General features: G+C 44.9%; 1 protein-coding gene across 5 annotated transcripts in view; it reads right to left on the bottom strand.

The window, feature by feature from the left end:
- The window catches only part of GARRE1 (granule associated Rac and RHOG effector 1), an 86,587-nt gene that overhangs the window by 9,317 nt on the left and 59,912 nt on the right, over positions 1-17,358 (bottom strand). For 4 of the 5 annotated variants that reach the window (XM_021676566.2, XM_021676564.2, XM_012438523.2 and 1 more), the window contains exons 7-10: positions 15,985-16,143; positions 12,481-12,578; positions 7,440-7,571; positions 5,631-6,670 (exon numbers count right to left, since the gene is read on the bottom strand). In XM_021676566.2, the coding sequence (XP_021532241.1) occupies positions 5,631-6,670; positions 7,440-7,571; positions 12,481-12,578; positions 15,985-16,143 (1,429 nt within the window). The remainder of the gene's footprint in view (positions 1-5,630; positions 6,671-7,439; positions 7,572-12,480; positions 12,579-15,984; positions 16,144-17,358) is intronic. The other variant, XM_021676565.2, reaches the window with a different exon arrangement.

The raw sequence follows: 17,358 nt of genomic DNA on the forward strand, positions 1-17,358 counted from the left end.
CCTGGGAGGCAAGGTTGCAGTGAGCCATTGCACTACAGGCTGGGTGATAGAGCAAGACTCCATCTCAAAAAAAAAAAAGTTTCCAGCATCAGCTAGGTGCAGTGGCTCACTCCTATAATCCTAACACTTTGGGAGCCTGAGCTAGGTAGGTCACTTGAGCCTAGAAGTTCGAGACTAGCCTGGCCAACATGGAGAAACCCCATCTCTACAAAAATTAGCAGGGTGTGGGCCGGGCATGGTGGCTCATGCCTGTAATCCCAGCACTTTGGGAGGCTGAGGCAGGTGGATCACGAGGTCAGGAGTTCAAGACCAGCCTGGCCAACGTGGTAAAACCCTGTCTCCACTAAAAATACAAAAATTAGCTGGTTGTGGTGGCAGGCACTTGTAATCCCAGCCACTTGGGAGGCTGAGGCAGGAGAACTGCTTGAACCCAGGCGGCAGAGGTTGCAGTGAGCTGAGATTGCGCCACTGCCCTTCAGCCTGGGCGACAGAATGAGACTCCGTCTCAAAAAAAAAAAAAAAATTAGCTGGGTGTGGTGGCATGTACCTGTAGTCACAGCTACTTGGGAGGCTAAGGTGGGAGGATCACTTGAGCCCAGGAGGTAGAGGCTGCAGTGAGCCAAGATTGCGCCATTGCACTCCAGTCTGAGAGACAGAGCCAGACCCTATCTTAAAAAAAAAAAAAAAGTCCAGTGTCTTGGTGCTCTCTACCTCGAGTCATTAGCCAACAACTTAGAAAATCAGATGATGACTTTGGCCAAACTGATAACCTGAAAGTTAACAAAGCATCAAAGCACTGGGGTCAGCCAGATAGAGGATATATGCTGTTCCCACTTGAGCCAAAGTTTGATCTAGTATTTTCCTGGCTATTTGGACAGGACACTTGCTCATTCCATGTGAACATCCTAAGTGTGGCAAAGAATAAAATCAAACTTCAGAATGCTTTAAGAGGTGGCTGGAAACATACTGGCAGTGCTGAATGGGATATGCAGGCAGTACAAACAGGAGAAAAGCACAGGTGGCGTTTAGATAAAGTGTCAAACAAAAACATATGGCAGGAAAGCATCTATGAATCACAAATCAAATATGACTCAGCAATGCATTTTTTAGCTTAAAATTAGGGAGGCTACAAGGGGACAATCCCATTATCAGCATGTTCTTAGAGCACTGTAACAAGATGATCTCAATCAAACTGTCCTGTCTCCTGACCCCCAGCCCATACTGAATTTGTCTATCCAGACAGGGGCAGTAGATGGCGCCCTCTCTAATTCTGTCCAGAGGAGTACCTCTCCTTAATCTGCAATAAGAGCTATGCAGACCTTATGCCCTCTGGGCAGGGTCTGTAGAAAGCTATACCATGGACCTTAGGGGCAGAAAGGAACACACAAAAGGAAAACAGTAGGATTTGTAGTCTAAAAACCTAAGAGGTGTACAGGACTCAGAGATCAAATATGGTAACATTCTTACTTATTTAAAAAATTTGTTTTGAGGCTGGGCACGGTGCCTCATGCCTGTAATCCCAGCACTTTGGGAGGCCGAAACGGGAGGATCATGAGGTCAAGAGATCAAGACTATCCTGGCCAACATGGTGAAACCCCGTCTCTACTAAAAATACAAAAATTAGTTGGGCGTGGTGGCGTGCACCTGTAGTCCCAGCTACTCCGGAGGCTGAAGCAGAATTGCTTGAACCCGGGAGGCGGAGGCTGCAGTGAGCTGAGATCATGCCACTGCACTCCAGCCTGGCACCTGGCAACAGAGTAAGACTCTGTCTCAAAAAAAAAAAAAAAATGTTTAGAGACAGGGTCTCACTCTGTTGTCCAGGCTGGAGTGCAGTGGCACAGTCTCAGCTCATTGCAACCTCTGCCTCCCAGGTTCAAGTAATTCTTGTGCCTAAGCTTCCCAAGTGGGTGGGACTACAGGTGTGTGCCACTATGCCTGGTTAATTTTTTTTTTTTTTTGAAATGGAGTCTCTCTTAGCTGCCCAGGCTGGAGTGTAATGGCGCGTTTGGCTTACTGCAACCTCCACTTCAGGTTCAAGAGATTCTCCTGCCTCAGCCTCCTGAGTAGCTGGGATTACAGGCACGTGCCACCACATCTGGCTAATCTTTTTGTATTTTTAGTAGAGACAAGGTTTCACCATGTTGGCCAGGCTGGTCTCAAATTCCTTGACTTCAGGTGATCCGCCCACCTTGGCCTCCTGAAGTGCTAGGATTACAGTGTGAGCGAACGCACCTGGGCCACCTGGCTAATTCTTTTTATTTTTGGTAGAGACAGGGTTTTGCCATGTTGGCTAGGCTGGTCTTGAACTCTTGGCCTCAAGCAATCTGCCAGTCTGAGCCTCTCAAAGTGCTGAGACTACAGGTGTGAGCCACTGTGCCTGGCCTTAAATATGACAAAATTCTGAAAAATACTGTTTATACTCTGGATTTAGTTTTACAAGACAGTCAAAAAATGTACAGACCATTTATGACCAACTGAGAAAACACACTGTGCCCACACTAGTGGGTGGCAGCCAGTGGCCTTTCTGTTTCTTAGCAGGGTGGAGGTGTTTACCCTTCTTGTGGCTGAGGGCTGTAGGTACAAGGATTTCCTACATCCATCCACCCAAGGGGAGCAAGCACCAGACAGCAGGAGCAGTGGCATAAAGAATTTTCAGAAGACACGAACAATGGCTGGGCACGGTGCCTCACACCTGTAATCCCAGCACTTTAGGAGGCTGAGGTGGGTGGGATCACTTGAGGTCAGGCGGTCAAGACCAGCCTGCCCAACATGGAGAAACCCCGTCTCTACAAAAAATATAAAAAGTAGCCGGGTGTGTTGGTACGCACCTGTAGTCCCAGCTACACAGGAGGCTGAGGCAGAATCACCTGAGCCCGGGAGGCAGAGGTTGCAGTAAGCGGGGACCACACCACTGCACTCCAAGCCTGGGCAACAGAGCGAGACTCCGTCTCAAAAAAAAAAGGAGTGTTAACCCCAGCATTAACTTCCTTCCCATAATGATTAGTGCTGAGGTGTTTCAGCAAAGAATCTCCTCTTCTGGTGGTGATTTACTTGTACAAATATTTGCTATACTTGTCTGTAACATTTCATAGTACTCCCTGTGAATGAGATATATTTTCTACTTCTATATGCCTTTTGCTAAATTAATTAGAGAAAAAAGTTTGTATGTTACCAAATTCTCTTGCTAATTTTAGAATTTTTGGCGGGGAGGGGGATTTCAATTCTGTTATCACCAAAAAGATGTTCTGCTTAATCTATCATTTTCCAAAGCTTAAACCACTTATTTCATTTGCTTTTTGTCTTACTGCATTTGCTGTCAAGTCTAAGACAAAGTTACATGCTACAGGTGATAACAGCTGCCCTTTTCTGAGTCCTGATATTAACTAAAATGATTTTTGTCTTATTATATAAGGTACTATTTTAGCTTTTGGCAGATAGTCTTTATTTACTAACTTTTTTTTTTTTTTTTTTTTTGAGATGGAATCTTGCTCTTTTGCCAGGCTGGAGTGCAGTGGCATAATCTCAGCTCACTGCAATCTCTGTCTCCTGGATTAAAGTGATTCCCCTGCCTCAGCCTTCTGAGTAGCTGGGACTACAGGCACGCACCACCACGCCCGGCCAATTTTTTTTTTTTTTTTTTTTCTTTTTTGGAGACGGACTTTTGCTCGTTACCCAGGCTGGAGTGCAATGGCGCGATCTCGGCTCACCGCAACCTCCGCCTCCTGGGTTCAGGCAATTCTCTTGCCTCAGCCTCCTGAGTAGCTGGGATTACAGGCACGCACCACCATGCTCAGGTAATTTTTTGTATTTTTAGTAGACACGGGATTTCCCCATGGCAGGGATGTTCTCGATCTCCTGACCTCATGATCCACCCGCCTCGGCCTCCCAAAGTGCTGGGATTACAGGCATAAGCCACTGCGCCCGGCCTATTTACTTATTTTTTAAAGACAGAGTTTCACACTTTGTTGCCCAGGCCGGAACACTGCAGCCTCAACCTCCTGGGCTGAAGCAATCTTCCCACCTCAGCCTCCTGAGGAGCTGCGACTACAGGCATGTGCCACCACACCTGGCTAATTTTTTATTTTTTGTAGAGATGGGGGTCTCACTATGTTGGCCAGGTTTGTCTTGAACTCCTGGCTTCATGTAATCCACCTACCTCAGCCTTCCAAAGTGCTGGAATTACCGGCGTAGGACACCGTGACTGCCCAGGTTTTCCACTTCTTGGTATAACTTTGTAATGCCTATTTTACTACGAAAGAATCCATTTTCTGCTGAATTTTCAAATGTATTGCTATTAAGTCTTAGATGGTAATGTTTTAAGGTGCTTTTTTTTTTTCTTGAGACAGGATCTCTCTCTGTTGTCCAGGCTGGGGTATAGTGGCATGATCATAGCTCACTTCAGCCTCAAAATCCTGGGCTCGAGATCCTACTGCCTCAGCTTCCCAAGCACCACCACAACCAGCTAACTTTTTGTTTAAATTTTAGTAGAGATGGGGGTTCTGTGATGCTGACCAGGCTGGTCTCAAACTCCTGGCCTCAAGTGATCCTCCCGCCTCAGCCTCTCAAAGTCCTGGGATTATAGGCATGAGCCACTAAAGTGTTTTTAATGTCTTTTCTTTTTTCTTTTTTTTTTGAGACGGAGTCTTGCTCTGTTGCCCAGGCTGGAGAGCAGTGTGTGATCTCGGCTCACTGCAACCTCTGCCTCCCGGGTTCAGGTGATTCTCCTGCCTCAGCCTTCCGAGTAGCTGGGACTACAGGTGCACACCACCATGCCCAGCTAATTTTTGTATTTTTAGTAGAGACAGGGTTTCACCATGTTAGCCAGGATGGCTTCGATCTCCTGAGCTCGTGATCAACTAGCCTTAGCCTCCCAAAGTGCAGGGATTATAGGCGTAAGCCACCTCGCCCAGCCATGTGTCCTTTATATTTCCTAATTTTGTTTCTCTCTGTTCTCTCTTAATCAGGCTTAGAATAAATTGGCTTAGACATTTTATTGGTCTTCCAAAGATCCTTCTTTTAGAGTTATTTGCAATTTCTACTATATTTTTCTTTTTAATTTACTTATTTTTGGCTTTCCCCCCTTAATTCCTCCTCCTAGTTTGTTGTTTGTAAATTCCTTCTCTAATTTCTTAAGATGACTATGGTAGTATTTTCGTTGTTTAGGCCAGGAGAAGCTGTATTCTATAAAGGCAAAAGGGTGTCTGCCACCTTTCATAGGTCCTAGAGTTTAGGCAAAAAAAAAAAAAGCATCGCAAAGAACAGGTTATACAGTCAAGAAAAAAGCACCCCGAAGAGGGCTGTTCACGTTGGCTTCCAGGAGTGGGCTGGCCTAGATTGGAGCCCACTTGAACTATGGGACTTTGAGCTTTTCAAGTAACCTCTCTTAGCCTCAATTCTGTTCTCTATAAAGTAAGAAAAATAGACCACTCATGTTCTCAGCTCCTTTCTCACCATTGTTTCCCACTCTTGCTAGATCTGTCCCATACACGCCTCCACAGTAAGAAAGGGTTGTAAAGGGGGATTAAGTGATTTCACCTTCACGAGTAAGGCTGCAGCAGACAGGCCCTGGGAAGACCTCAGAAGCTGTGTTTGCTGTTGACACTGGGCAAAGGGTGGGAGGCTTCACATACCTGCAGGATCGAAAGGGAGAATCTCTCCCAGCATTCCAAAGACTCCATCACTTTGGTCACGGTTTGGCCAGGTGTTATTTCTAGGTCCCTGTGGCTTCTGTCCCAAAACCTCCGACATCACATTATCCATATAGCTGCTCACCAGACCCAAGCTGTACAAGTCAGAACTGAGATCAGATATGCCAGGCCACTGACCAAGAGGAGACAAACCTGCTCCAACGGTCTGCGCTGGCTGCTGGGATGAACCAGGTACCCATTTCCCAGGTGCCCGAGGCTGGGGCGGGGGCTGGGGCTGCTGCGGTCCAATGGGCTGGAGTAGGTGTTGGTAGTATTGGACTTGAGGTTGTTGCTGCTTTGGGGACTGCTGCTGAGGTGCCAGTCCTGGCTGGGGTGTCAGAGGTGTATGTGCCCCAGCCTGGGGTGGCCGTGGTGGAGGGGGCACAGGCAGTGATGGCTGCTGTGGCTGCATGGCTCCTGCCTTCTGCTCAGTCACGATGGCTGTGGCAGCAGAATTACGCCTTGTCACCAACGGAGAGCCCTGATGTGACTGGCCCATGTTAAAGCCTGAGAGAAAATCTATCACCTCTTGCATTTCCTGATCAGTTGGTAAGTTCATACCCTTCTCGTCCTTGCCATCATCTCCATGCAGGAAGTTCTCACGCCTCTCCATGAGAAAGCCATTGGCCACTGTATTACTGGAATTCTGAGCTGACTGTGAAGGGTCGGTAGTCCTGGGGAAATTACCAATGTTCAAAATGCTTTGTAACCTTGTATCAATATTGCCAGGCATTTTGGCCTTCTCTTCTGAACATCCAGCTATGAAGATGTTTTTGGAAGGGGTATTTTGGATGGAATAATTTGTGCTGTTGCTAGAGCTGGTACATGAAGCTTTCTTGGTGAACCGGGATGTCAGTTTGGAGAATGTCTTCTGCAGGCCACCTGAAGATTTGTTTCCATTTCCAGAAGGCAGGTCAGCCTGGTTCCCAAAATCACAGATCTCCCTTTGCAACTGGATCTGTATACAGGGTAAAGCTTGCTCCCTATTTAAACAGAAATTTAAAGAAAAAAAAGATAAATATATAAAATAATGAAATGGACCTCTTTGTATTTAAAAATGGCATTGAGAAAAAAAAAGAATGGCATTGAGAGCAAGAAAAATCTCTCTGGTTGGTATCAGGTTCACTTATTTTATAGATAAATGAACACCCAGGGGTTTGGAGAGTATGAAATCTAGTGTCTAACACAGGACTGTGGAAGCTCTGCTAGGATTCTGGCCTGAGGAGTGTGATTGAGTAGAACCCTCTAATGATGGCACAAGACGGGAAAGCATGGCTAGCTGTGGGGATGCAACTCACAGAGGCTAGCTTTGTGCTTGGAGGACAGGGGCTGAGAGCAACCTGAGAGAACTGATTGAAAAAAATTCTAAAAGACATAAGTAAATTTTCTAAACATTTCTCTGTTCTTAATTCAGAAGGAGAATCTGAGTTCAGTTAAAAGTCCTCTTGATGGACTTCCTCTCAAATGACAAAATAAAGGAAGGCAAAAATGTTAGCAAATTGGAGAATCTGGGTACAGGGCATGGAGCAGTTCTTTGTATTATTCTTGCCACTTTTCTGCAGGTTTTTAATTATTCTGAAAACAAAAGTTACTTAGGTAACTTTTGTTTTCAGAATAATTAAAAACCTATTGCCTTATTTACAATACCACATACTATCAGTGACACAAGCACACATGAAATTGTGCATGGTCACACTGTCCCTGTATGCATCTAAATGCAAACCACAGACAATTCAAGTGACCAGCACTTACACCAACCTTCCAGCCCTCCAGCGGTTTAGGTCCAGTACAGCTGTGTAGAGCACGTCCACCAGACCCAAGGTCTTCTCAGGATCAAGGCTTCTCTGCAGCAGGGACATGGTAGCAGGGTCTTCTTTCAGACACCTAGGCACAAAGTAGACTGCATTAGCATTGGCTGAACTTCTCTGCAAAGGTCTTTCAAGCAGGTCTCATAGAAAAGGTTACAACTTTTGGCTGGGCACAGTGGCTCACGCCTGTAATCCTAGCACTTTGGGAGGCCGAGGTGGGTGGATCACCTGAGGTCAGGAGTTCAAGACCAGCCTGGCCATCAGGGTGAAACCCCATCTTTAAAAAAAAAAAAAAAGAAAGAAAAGGTTACAACTTTTATATACTTCTGGTACCCAATAAAAATCCAGTAACTGTAAGAACATGGAGAGAACACTGGAACTCACTGCTCCACAAGAGGAGGAGGAAGCAAAAGGGTCTGAGATCTTGTGATATCAGAAATATATATTTGGTTTTTACCTCCAGTTCCTGATACAGAGCTCCTAAAACCCTTGAGATTTCCTGGGTGACAGTGTCTTCTGTTCTAACAAGATGACTTGCTTATATGACGAAGCCTTCATAAAAATCCTTAGACCATGGGGTTCTGAGAGCTTCCACTCTGGTAAACACACTGAGGTGCTGGGTGTGGGGCACACCTGGCATGGGCATGGAGGCTTAGGACCCCATCCCACACACCTCACACTATAGACCTCTTCACCTGGCTGTTAATCTTTATCCGCTATAATATCCTTTATAATAAACCATAAATGTAACTAAATGTTTTACTGAGTTCTGTGAGCCATTACAACAAAATATCAAACCTGAGAAGGTAATGGGAACCCCTAACTTATAGCCGATTGGTTAGAAGCTAGGTGACAACCTGGGACTTGTGGTTGGCATCTGAAGTGGGGAGCCCTTAACCTGTGGGGTCTGTGCTAGCTCAGACACTCTCAGACACTCCTGCTGACTTCTCCAATAAGTAAACAACACAACTGGCTACCCCAAAACTTACACATCCTCTCTAGTTCCCTCACATCTTGCATGCAGTCCATCACTGAATCCCGATAGCTCTTCTAAAACACATCCAGAATCTAAGCACTTCTCACCACCTTGCTTATGAACTCCCTGCTTCAGGAAACCACCACTCCTGGATTTCAGGACCAAGCTCTCACCTGGTCTCTTTTTCTCTACTCCTGTACCTCCAAAGCCCATCCTTCATACAGCAGCCAAAAGTGAGCTTCCTGTAGTGCCAATCAGAACACATCACTCCCCTGCTTAAAACCCTTCAATGGCATCTCATCGTGATTGAAGTGACATCTAAACCCTCACCACAGACCTCAAAGCCCTCTGTGCCCAGGCCCTCGACCTTGTCCCAGCCATGAGACCTTCTCTTGCTCCCTGGATGGGTTTGTCCACACCTCAGGACCTTTGTTGTTGCTGTTGCCTTTGCCTGAACTTCTCTTGCCCGAGATCTTGGTATGGCCAACTGCTTCACATCATTTGGGTCTCCACTGTCCATTCAAGGCACCTTCACCAAGAGGACCCTCTGACACTTTTTTTTAAGACAGAGTCCCATTCTATCCTCAAGGCTGGAGTGCAGTGGTGTGATCATAGCTCACTGCAGCCTCGACCTCCTGGGCTCAAGCGATCTTCCCATGTCAGCCTCCCAAGTAGCTGGGACTACAGGCTTGTACCACCACATCTAGCTAATTTTTAAATTTTTTTCGTAGAAATGGGATCTCACTATGTTGCCCAGGCTGGTCCTGAACTCCAGAGCTCAGGAGATCCTCCTTCCTCAGATTCCCAAATTACTAGGATTACATGTGTAAGCCACTTTGTCTGGCCAAAAGCCCTTTTCTGAGAGGGAAAACTGAGCATCAGAGGTCTATTAGGAAGATGGTGTTTGCCAGATCCTGGGCACTCTGGGAGCTAAATGGTGAACTCAACACTTGCAAAGTCACCCAAGGAGGTAGCAGTACTCCCTAACATGTCTTTGACTTGGGAAGAAATGTATCAGAGAATGAAATGAGAGCTGGACAGGCTCAGAGGCATGGGAAAGGGTGAGCAACAACGCAAGCTCTGCCAGTACCCAGCCAGACCTTGGACTCGTCAGAGAGAATCTTGGCAGCTGAGCCTGGCCAAGGGTCATTGCACCCAATTCTCTCTGCCTGGAATCACTGATTATCAGGACACATTTGCTTTTATTGTGACTTGGCTTCTCATGTTTGCCCACTAGGAGAGCATTTGTTGGCCATGCAGAAAAAAGTACTATCGCTCCTGGTGATAATAATTTATCTTTCTGAAAAATCAACAGTCAACAAACTGGCATCTTTATTTTATTCATCGGTCTTGAGCTGATGAATAAAATGCCCTTAAGAAGCTAAATTAGGGGTGCAATGGCTCATGCCTGTACTCTCGGCACTTTGGGAGGCTGAGGTGGGCAGATCGCAAGGTCAAGAGATCGAGACCATCCTGGCCAACATGGTGAAACCCCGTCTCTACTAAAAATACAAAAATTGGTTGGGCGTGGTGGTGCGCACCTATAGTCCCAGCTACTTGGGGGACTATAAAAAAAAAAAAATACAAAAAATGTGATTGTTTAAAAACAAGGTATACTTCGGAAAAAACCTTATCTGGCAGCATATAATAAATTATTGACTTGCTTTGCTAACAATTTCCTTTTTCTCCAGGTGGAGTAAAGCAATCATTTCTGTTTGTGTTCTTCCCAAAAAGCACATACAGTATTTTGTAATTTGAAAGAAACAAAAAAACTAAAATTTTGCAAAATTACCAAAAGCAGCCAGCAGATGGAGCCTCGGCAAGGAATCACAGTCTATAAGGTCTTTTCCGCGGGGATGCTATGAGTTACAAAGGAAATCAACCCCACAGAGAGTTTTCAAAATAAACCGAAGTGTTAGCCATTTTCACATGGGCTGTTTATATTCACCCAACTATCCAAAAGTTCAAACTGTTTCCTTCAAAATGAGAACTCTGATTAAGTTTTAACATTTTCCAATTGCAGCTTGAACTGGAAAAATTTAAGAATTCAGGGCAGGGAGTGGTGGCTCACGCCTGTAATCCCAGCACTCTGAGAGGCCAAGGTGGGCTTATGATGTACTAAATTGCCCTCCAGAAATGTACTTATTCTCTACTCAACAACCTCTTTGTCTGTTTTCACAGTCTGGCTCAAACTAGTATTGTCACTATATTTAGTATTGTTATTCTAAAACAATTTAACAACATTCTGGGCAAAATGACGTCATACGGGTGTTTTGGGGTTTTTTTTTTTTTTTTTTTTTTGCGATGGAGTCTCACACTGTCCCTCAGGCTGGCGTGCAGTGGCACAATCTCGGCTTACTGCAACCTCCGTCTCCCGTGCTCAAGCAATTCTCCTGCCTCAGCCTCACAAGTAGCTCAGATTACAGGCGCATGCCACCACAAGCGGCTAATTTTTGTATATGTTTAGTAGAGACAGGGTTTCACCATGTTGGCCAGGCTGGTCTTGAACTCCTGACCTCAGGTGATCTGCCCGCCTCAGCCTTCCAAAGTGCTGGATTATAGGAATGAGTCACCGTACCCAGCCCCATATGGTTTCTTTACTTTGTCTCTGAATATTAGGTGAAATTATATATTTTCTTTTCTTTTTTTTTTTGGAGATTGAGTTTTGCTCTATCTCCCAGGCTGGCATGCAGTGGTGCAATCTTGGCTAACTGAAACTTCCACCTCCCATGTTCAAGCAATTCTTGTGCTTCAGCCTCCTGATTAGCTGCGAGTATAGGCACCTGCCACCATGCCCTGCAAATTTTTTGTATTTTTAGAGGAGATGAGGTTTCACCACATTGGCCAGGCTGGTCTCAAACTCCTGACCTCAGGCCTCCTAATCACAAGTCTCAAAAGCCTGCCTTGGCCTCCCAAAGTGCTAGGATTACAGGTGTGAGTCACCACACCTGGCTGTTACATTTTCTTTCCTTCTCTTATTTTTTTTTTTGAGACGGAGTCTTGCTCTGTCACTCAGGCTGGAATGCAGTAGTGCAATTTTGGCTCACTGCAACTTCCACCTTCTGGGTTTAAGCAATTCCTGCCTCAGCCTCCTGAGTAGCTGGGATTATAAGGGCATGTCACTGTGCCCGGCTAATTTTTTGTATTTTTTAGTAGAGACGAGGTTTCACCATCTTGGCCAGGCTGGTCTTGAACTCCTGACCTCGTGATCCACCTGCCGTGGCCTCCCAACATGCTGGGATTACAGGCGTGAGCCACCGCGCCCTGTTGGAGTGCAATGGCACGCTCTCGGCTCACAGCACTTCGGGAGGTCAAGGCAAGCAGATCACCTGAGGTCAGGAGTTCAAGACCAGCCTGGCCAACATGTTTCACGTGAAACCCCATCTCTACTAAAAATGCAAAGAAATTAGCTAGGCGTGGTGGCATGCACCTGTAATCCCAGCTACTGGGGAGGCTGAGGTAGGGGGAGTGCCTGAACCAGGGAGGTAGAGGTTGCAGTGAGCTGAGATCATGCCACTACACTTCAGCCTGGGCGACAGAGCAGGACTCCTTCTTGAACAAACAAACAAACAAACAAATAAATAAGACTGGGTGTGTCATAACATGAGCTCAAGATCATCAGGGTTGTAGCTGGAACAGAGGAGAAAAAATTCTGTGTTCTCTACTTAGCTTTAGAGAATACTGGGTAACTTAGAGAAAATGATATACTATGTTTAAAAGCTGTAGACTCAGTAACAAAGATAATACTGCTGATTATGATCCAAGATTATATAACATTTAGTTATATTATGGTCAATGAGACCATTTTTCAGACGTCTTGGCTTCCTCATCATAGACTAATAATCATGACACATGCCACTAACATACCACTGCTGCCCATAAACCTGCACATGCAGCAAGACTCATCATGTCAGCTAGCATAGGGACTGTTCGAAACAAAGCCATCATTTCAAAGATGTGCAAAGGTCAATCAGCGCTTAGGCTCCATTTAAAGTAAGAGGCACATTACCATGTGGATGGGACTTGAACCACGATTCTACAGCCTTCTAAACTGATCTGGGGGGCATAGGCTTCTTTATTTTCAATCTGTGCCGTGTCAACCACCACCTAAGATGGAAAAAAACAAATAACAACAACCAGCTTTCAGAGAGGAAAACAAATCAGAATAAAATCCAATACATAAAATGACACTCCGAGAACTATTCCCCTAGCAGTACAGTTATGCCAAGGCCAGTCAGGGACCCATGAAGATAATAGCTAGTAGTAAAGATGACTGAATTTAAGAACACCTCAATAAACAGAAAACACATTCTGGGCAGGCAATTTTATTGAACTGGCAAGCACCTCTAGCACTTTTTCCACACTATAAATATGTTAATTAGGAATTATTTTGTTTCCTTTATCTTAATATTTTTTACTTCATGTACTTAAAAGAAGTAAAAGTACCAATGAAAGTCAAACCAGGCTGGGTGCAGTGGCTCACGCCTGTAATTCCCAGCACTTTGGGAGGCTTAGATGAGAGGATCACTTGAGGTCAGAAGACCACCAAGGCCAACATGGTGAAACACCATCTCTACTAAAAATACAAAAATTAGCCGGGCATGCTAGTGGGTGCCTGCAGTCCAAGCTACTCGGGAGGCTAAGGCAGAACTGCTTGAACCCTGGAGGCAGAGGTTACAGTGAGCTGATATTGCGCCACTTCACTTCAGCCTGGGCAACACAGAGGGACTCCGTCCCAAAACAAAAAACAAACAAAAAAAAGTCAAACTAATGCTTCAGATAAGCCCATTTGTCATGACATGCCCAGAAGTGGATGAAACTTTTTTTAAAGATTATTTTATCCTCAACCATCAATAAAAACTGAACTACTTCAGGACAGAGGAAAAACCCTTTTTGAATGATTTCCTCTTATTTCCAGGAAGAGTCTTTAATACTAGACAGATGATAGAGTATCCTATGTAATCTAGAGTTTGAAAGTGATGAATATATTTTCAATTAACTAAAGTAACTTTTTAAAAAAACATAAAATATTTTAAAACCAAATCTGTAATATTTCAGAAAGGGTAAAACCGTACAGAGCTGTATCACAGTCCAAATTCAGCTTCTAATGGAGCCAGCTTTCACTGGTATAAACAGAGTTCCCATAGCTGATCTGCAGTGACCTTTGCAAAACACTTCCTGTCAAAGGAATAGCCATTGTTGGACCACACAGGTGTTTCCTTTCTCCTCCCATCCCCAGAACCATAACCTAAAGTCAGACAAATGCGCCTTGCAATCAAGACACAAGGAACTAGGAAGAAGTGTCTGCTCTCCGAATAACAAGGAACTTTTTTTTAAATCTACAGTGTTTTCTCTCAACAGCCTTTGTGCCTTTCTGCCTTATTTTGCACACTCTTTTCAGAGGAACTCATTGGCATGGTCCTTGCAGTTTCAGCTAACTGGTCTTTGGGAATATGGTTCGATGTCCTAAAGGCAACGGGCTCTTCATGCTTCAGCAAGGCATCTCTGGTTTACTACTTCTTTTGGAGGTCCCTATACTGAGGAAAAGATCCCAAAGGAAATGTAACTCATTATTGTGAACAGGCCCTCATCTAACCCTTTACATGGCAGCCCCATTGTGAGCTGGGCTGCCTGAGCCCTGACCCGCTTGAAACAAAAGGACAGCATACCCCCAATAGCTCTTTTTGTGAATGAAGTAGAAATCGGACTAAAAAACAAATTCTTTAATTTTCTTAATCTCTAATTAGCTTCTTCCAACCTCTGACTGAAATGCAGTATCTTTTTTTTTTTTTTTTTGAGACTGAGTCTCTCTCTATCACCCAGGCTGCAGTGTGCAGTGGCATGATGTCGGCTCACTGCAACCTCCGAGTCCTGGGTTCAAGCGATTCTCATGCCTCAGCCTCCTGAGTAGCTGAGATTACAAGTGCCCACCAACATGCCCGGCTAATTTTTATATTTTTAGTAGAGAGCAGGTATTGCCATGTTGGCCAGGCTGGTCTCAAACTCCTGACCTCAGGTGATCGGCCTGCCTCGGCCTCCCAAAGTGCTGGGATTACAAGTGTGAGCCACTGCACCTGGCCACCGTATCTTTTTGAAAAGTAATCATTCACTATAAAGGGAGATCAAGTATATAGATTCTATGGGTCAGTGGTGCAAATAAAAAGCTAAATGGTGATTTCAGATGTTGATCTCCTCACTCACCCAACTCTGGCCAAAGTTTTTTCTTCTGTGAAAGGTCAAAAGACCAAATCATTATTTTTTAACTGATGTTACTTTGCTAAGGAGATAAACAGAACTGCTATACAGTGACTGGATGGGGGCACTATTTATACAAGCGTGGTCAAGGGAAGCCTCTTGGAGGAGCTGATTTTGGAGCTTACACCAGGAAGATAGGGAATGAGCTACATGATAACCAGAGAGAAGAGTATTTTCAGGTAAAAGGGGCATCAAGAGCACAGGCCTAGGACAGGAAGAAGCGTGGCATGTTTGAGCAACAGACATCCAGTGTAGCTCCAGAACAGGGGCTAGGTCAAGGGGCCCTGTCAAATTGTTACTAATGTAATGGTTTTTTCTTTCCTTTTTTTTTTTTTTTGAGACAGAGTCTCACTCTGTCACCCAGGCTGGAGTGCAATGGTGTGGTCTCAGCTCAGTGCAACCTCTGCCTCCTAGGTTCAAGCGATTCTCCTGCCTCAGCCTCCCAAACAACTGGGACTACAGGCACATGCTACCATAACTGGCTAATTTTTGTATTTTTAGTAGAGATGGGGTTTCACTATGTTGGCCAGGCTGGTCTTGAACTCCTGACCTCATGATCTGCCGCCTCGGTCTCCCAAAATGCTGGGATTACAGGTGTGAGCCACCACACCAGCATTTTATTTTTTATTTTTTTTAAGGGCTGGGTTGAGTGGATCGCCTGAAGTCGAAAGTTTGAGACCAGCCTGGCCAACATGCTGAAACCCCAACTCTACTAAAAATATAAAAATTAGCCAGGTATGGTGGCAGGCACCTGTAATCTCAGCTATTTGGGAGGCTGAGGCAGAATTGCTTGAACCTGGGAGGCAGAGGTTGCAGTGAGTCGAGATTGCGCCATTGCACCGCAGCCTAGAAAACAGAGCAAGATTCCGTCTCAAAAAAAAAAAAAATAGGCAGGGTCTTACTATGTTGCTCAGGCTGACCTCAAACTCCTAGGCTCAAGCAATCCTCCTGCCAAAGTGCTGGGACTACAGGCATGAGCCATGGGGCCCAGCCTGTAATGGTTTTCTTAAAATAAGCAAAGCACATAGCATCATTTTGTAACTAGGTTCCTTGCAAATATATATTATCAATTGATTTTATTTTTAAAGAAACCTTGAAGTGCAGTTCTTCCTTTACCTTGTCTACCTGCCTGGTCTAAATTCCATAGCACCAAGTAACTTTTTAAATTATTCAATATTTTCATGTGTCTGTACCACATCCTCACACGCTTGAAACGTCTCTGTATTCTACCTATTATACACCACATGCGCTCACTCACCAGTCCAGCCTGGCCAAACAGCAGCTGCACCGCCGTCTTGCAGGCACCCCGCCATGTGGACGGACAAACCTGGTTCAGCACTTCAGTCACAGGAAAATCATCCCTGGATGTGATTCCATTATAGCAGCCTGCCTCCTTCATCAGCTGTAACATTGTGTGCTATAGATTGATAAGAAGAGAATTCATATCTCAAGACAAAGCCATGCAAGTTTCTAAAATCTGTAAAAATGCATTTATACAATCATCCTCAAAAGAGTAGCATTTTATTACAGGGTCTTACTGTCGCTCAAGCTGGAGTCCAGTGGCATGAACATGGCTCACAGCAGCCTTGACCCCTAGGGCTTACATGATTCCCCTGCTTCAGCCTTCCTAGTAGCTGGGACCACACGGCATACCACCACGCCCAGATAATTTTTAAATTTTTTGTAGACATGGAGTCTTGCTATGTTGCCCAGGTTAGTCTTGAACTGCTGGGATAAGAGCAGTTTTGTTTGTTTTTTTTGAGACGAAGCCTTGCTCTGTCCCCTAGGCTAGATGGAGTGCACTGGCACAATCTCAGCTCCCCACAACCTCCACCTCCTGGGTTCAAGTCATTCTCCTGCCTCAGCCTCCTTAGTAGCTGGGATTATAGGCACCCGCCACCACACCCAGCTAATTTTTGTATTTTTAGTAAAAATGGGGTTTTGCCATGTTGGCCAGGCTGGTCTTGAACTCCTGACCTCAGGTGATCCACCCAGCTAGGCCTCCCAAAGTGCTGGGATTATAGGCATGAGCCACCGTGCCTGTCCCAAGAATAGCACTTTAAATACACCCTAATTATTTGAATTTCTTTAGTAATTATCATCAATCACTCTCAAGAGATTTTCTCAACCCCAAAGAGTGAATGACTAGATATGGATACACATGCATTAATAATATACACAAGTAATTTCTATACTAGCACAAAATACAGAATGATTTAGCAATCTACTGATGTGAATTGGTTGAGGAATTTTGAAATTCTGAATCCTTCCAAATAGGGAAACAAAATCATCCGAAACAAGTAAATACCAATCAAAATCTAAATTTTATTTTGGGTGAAGAAGTAGTCAGTTATCCAGGCTCTGGAAACAGACCCACATAAGTTCAAATTCCAGCTCTTCTACTTTCTAGCTGTGTGATCTTGGCTATCAGTTCTCGTGTGTGGCAGGTGGGGCAAAAGGTAGCACCCCCACCTCGTGGGTGAGCATTAAGTGATAAAATAATGTGGAACACCTGGCACAATGCCTGGAACACGTGATGCTCCACAAATAATTGTTATCACTGCAGTATTATGACAACATCTCTCTTCTTTTTTTCTTGAGATGGAGTCTCACTCTGTCACCCAGGCTGGAG

The sequence above is a fragment of the Aotus nancymaae genome, unplaced genomic scaffold, assembly GCF_030222135.1.
Source record: "Aotus nancymaae isolate 86718 unplaced genomic scaffold, 86718_ANA_hifiasm-v0.15.2.pri h1tg000028l, whole genome shotgun sequence".
Taxonomy (NCBI): domain Eukaryota; kingdom Metazoa; phylum Chordata; class Mammalia; order Primates; family Aotidae; genus Aotus; species Aotus nancymaae.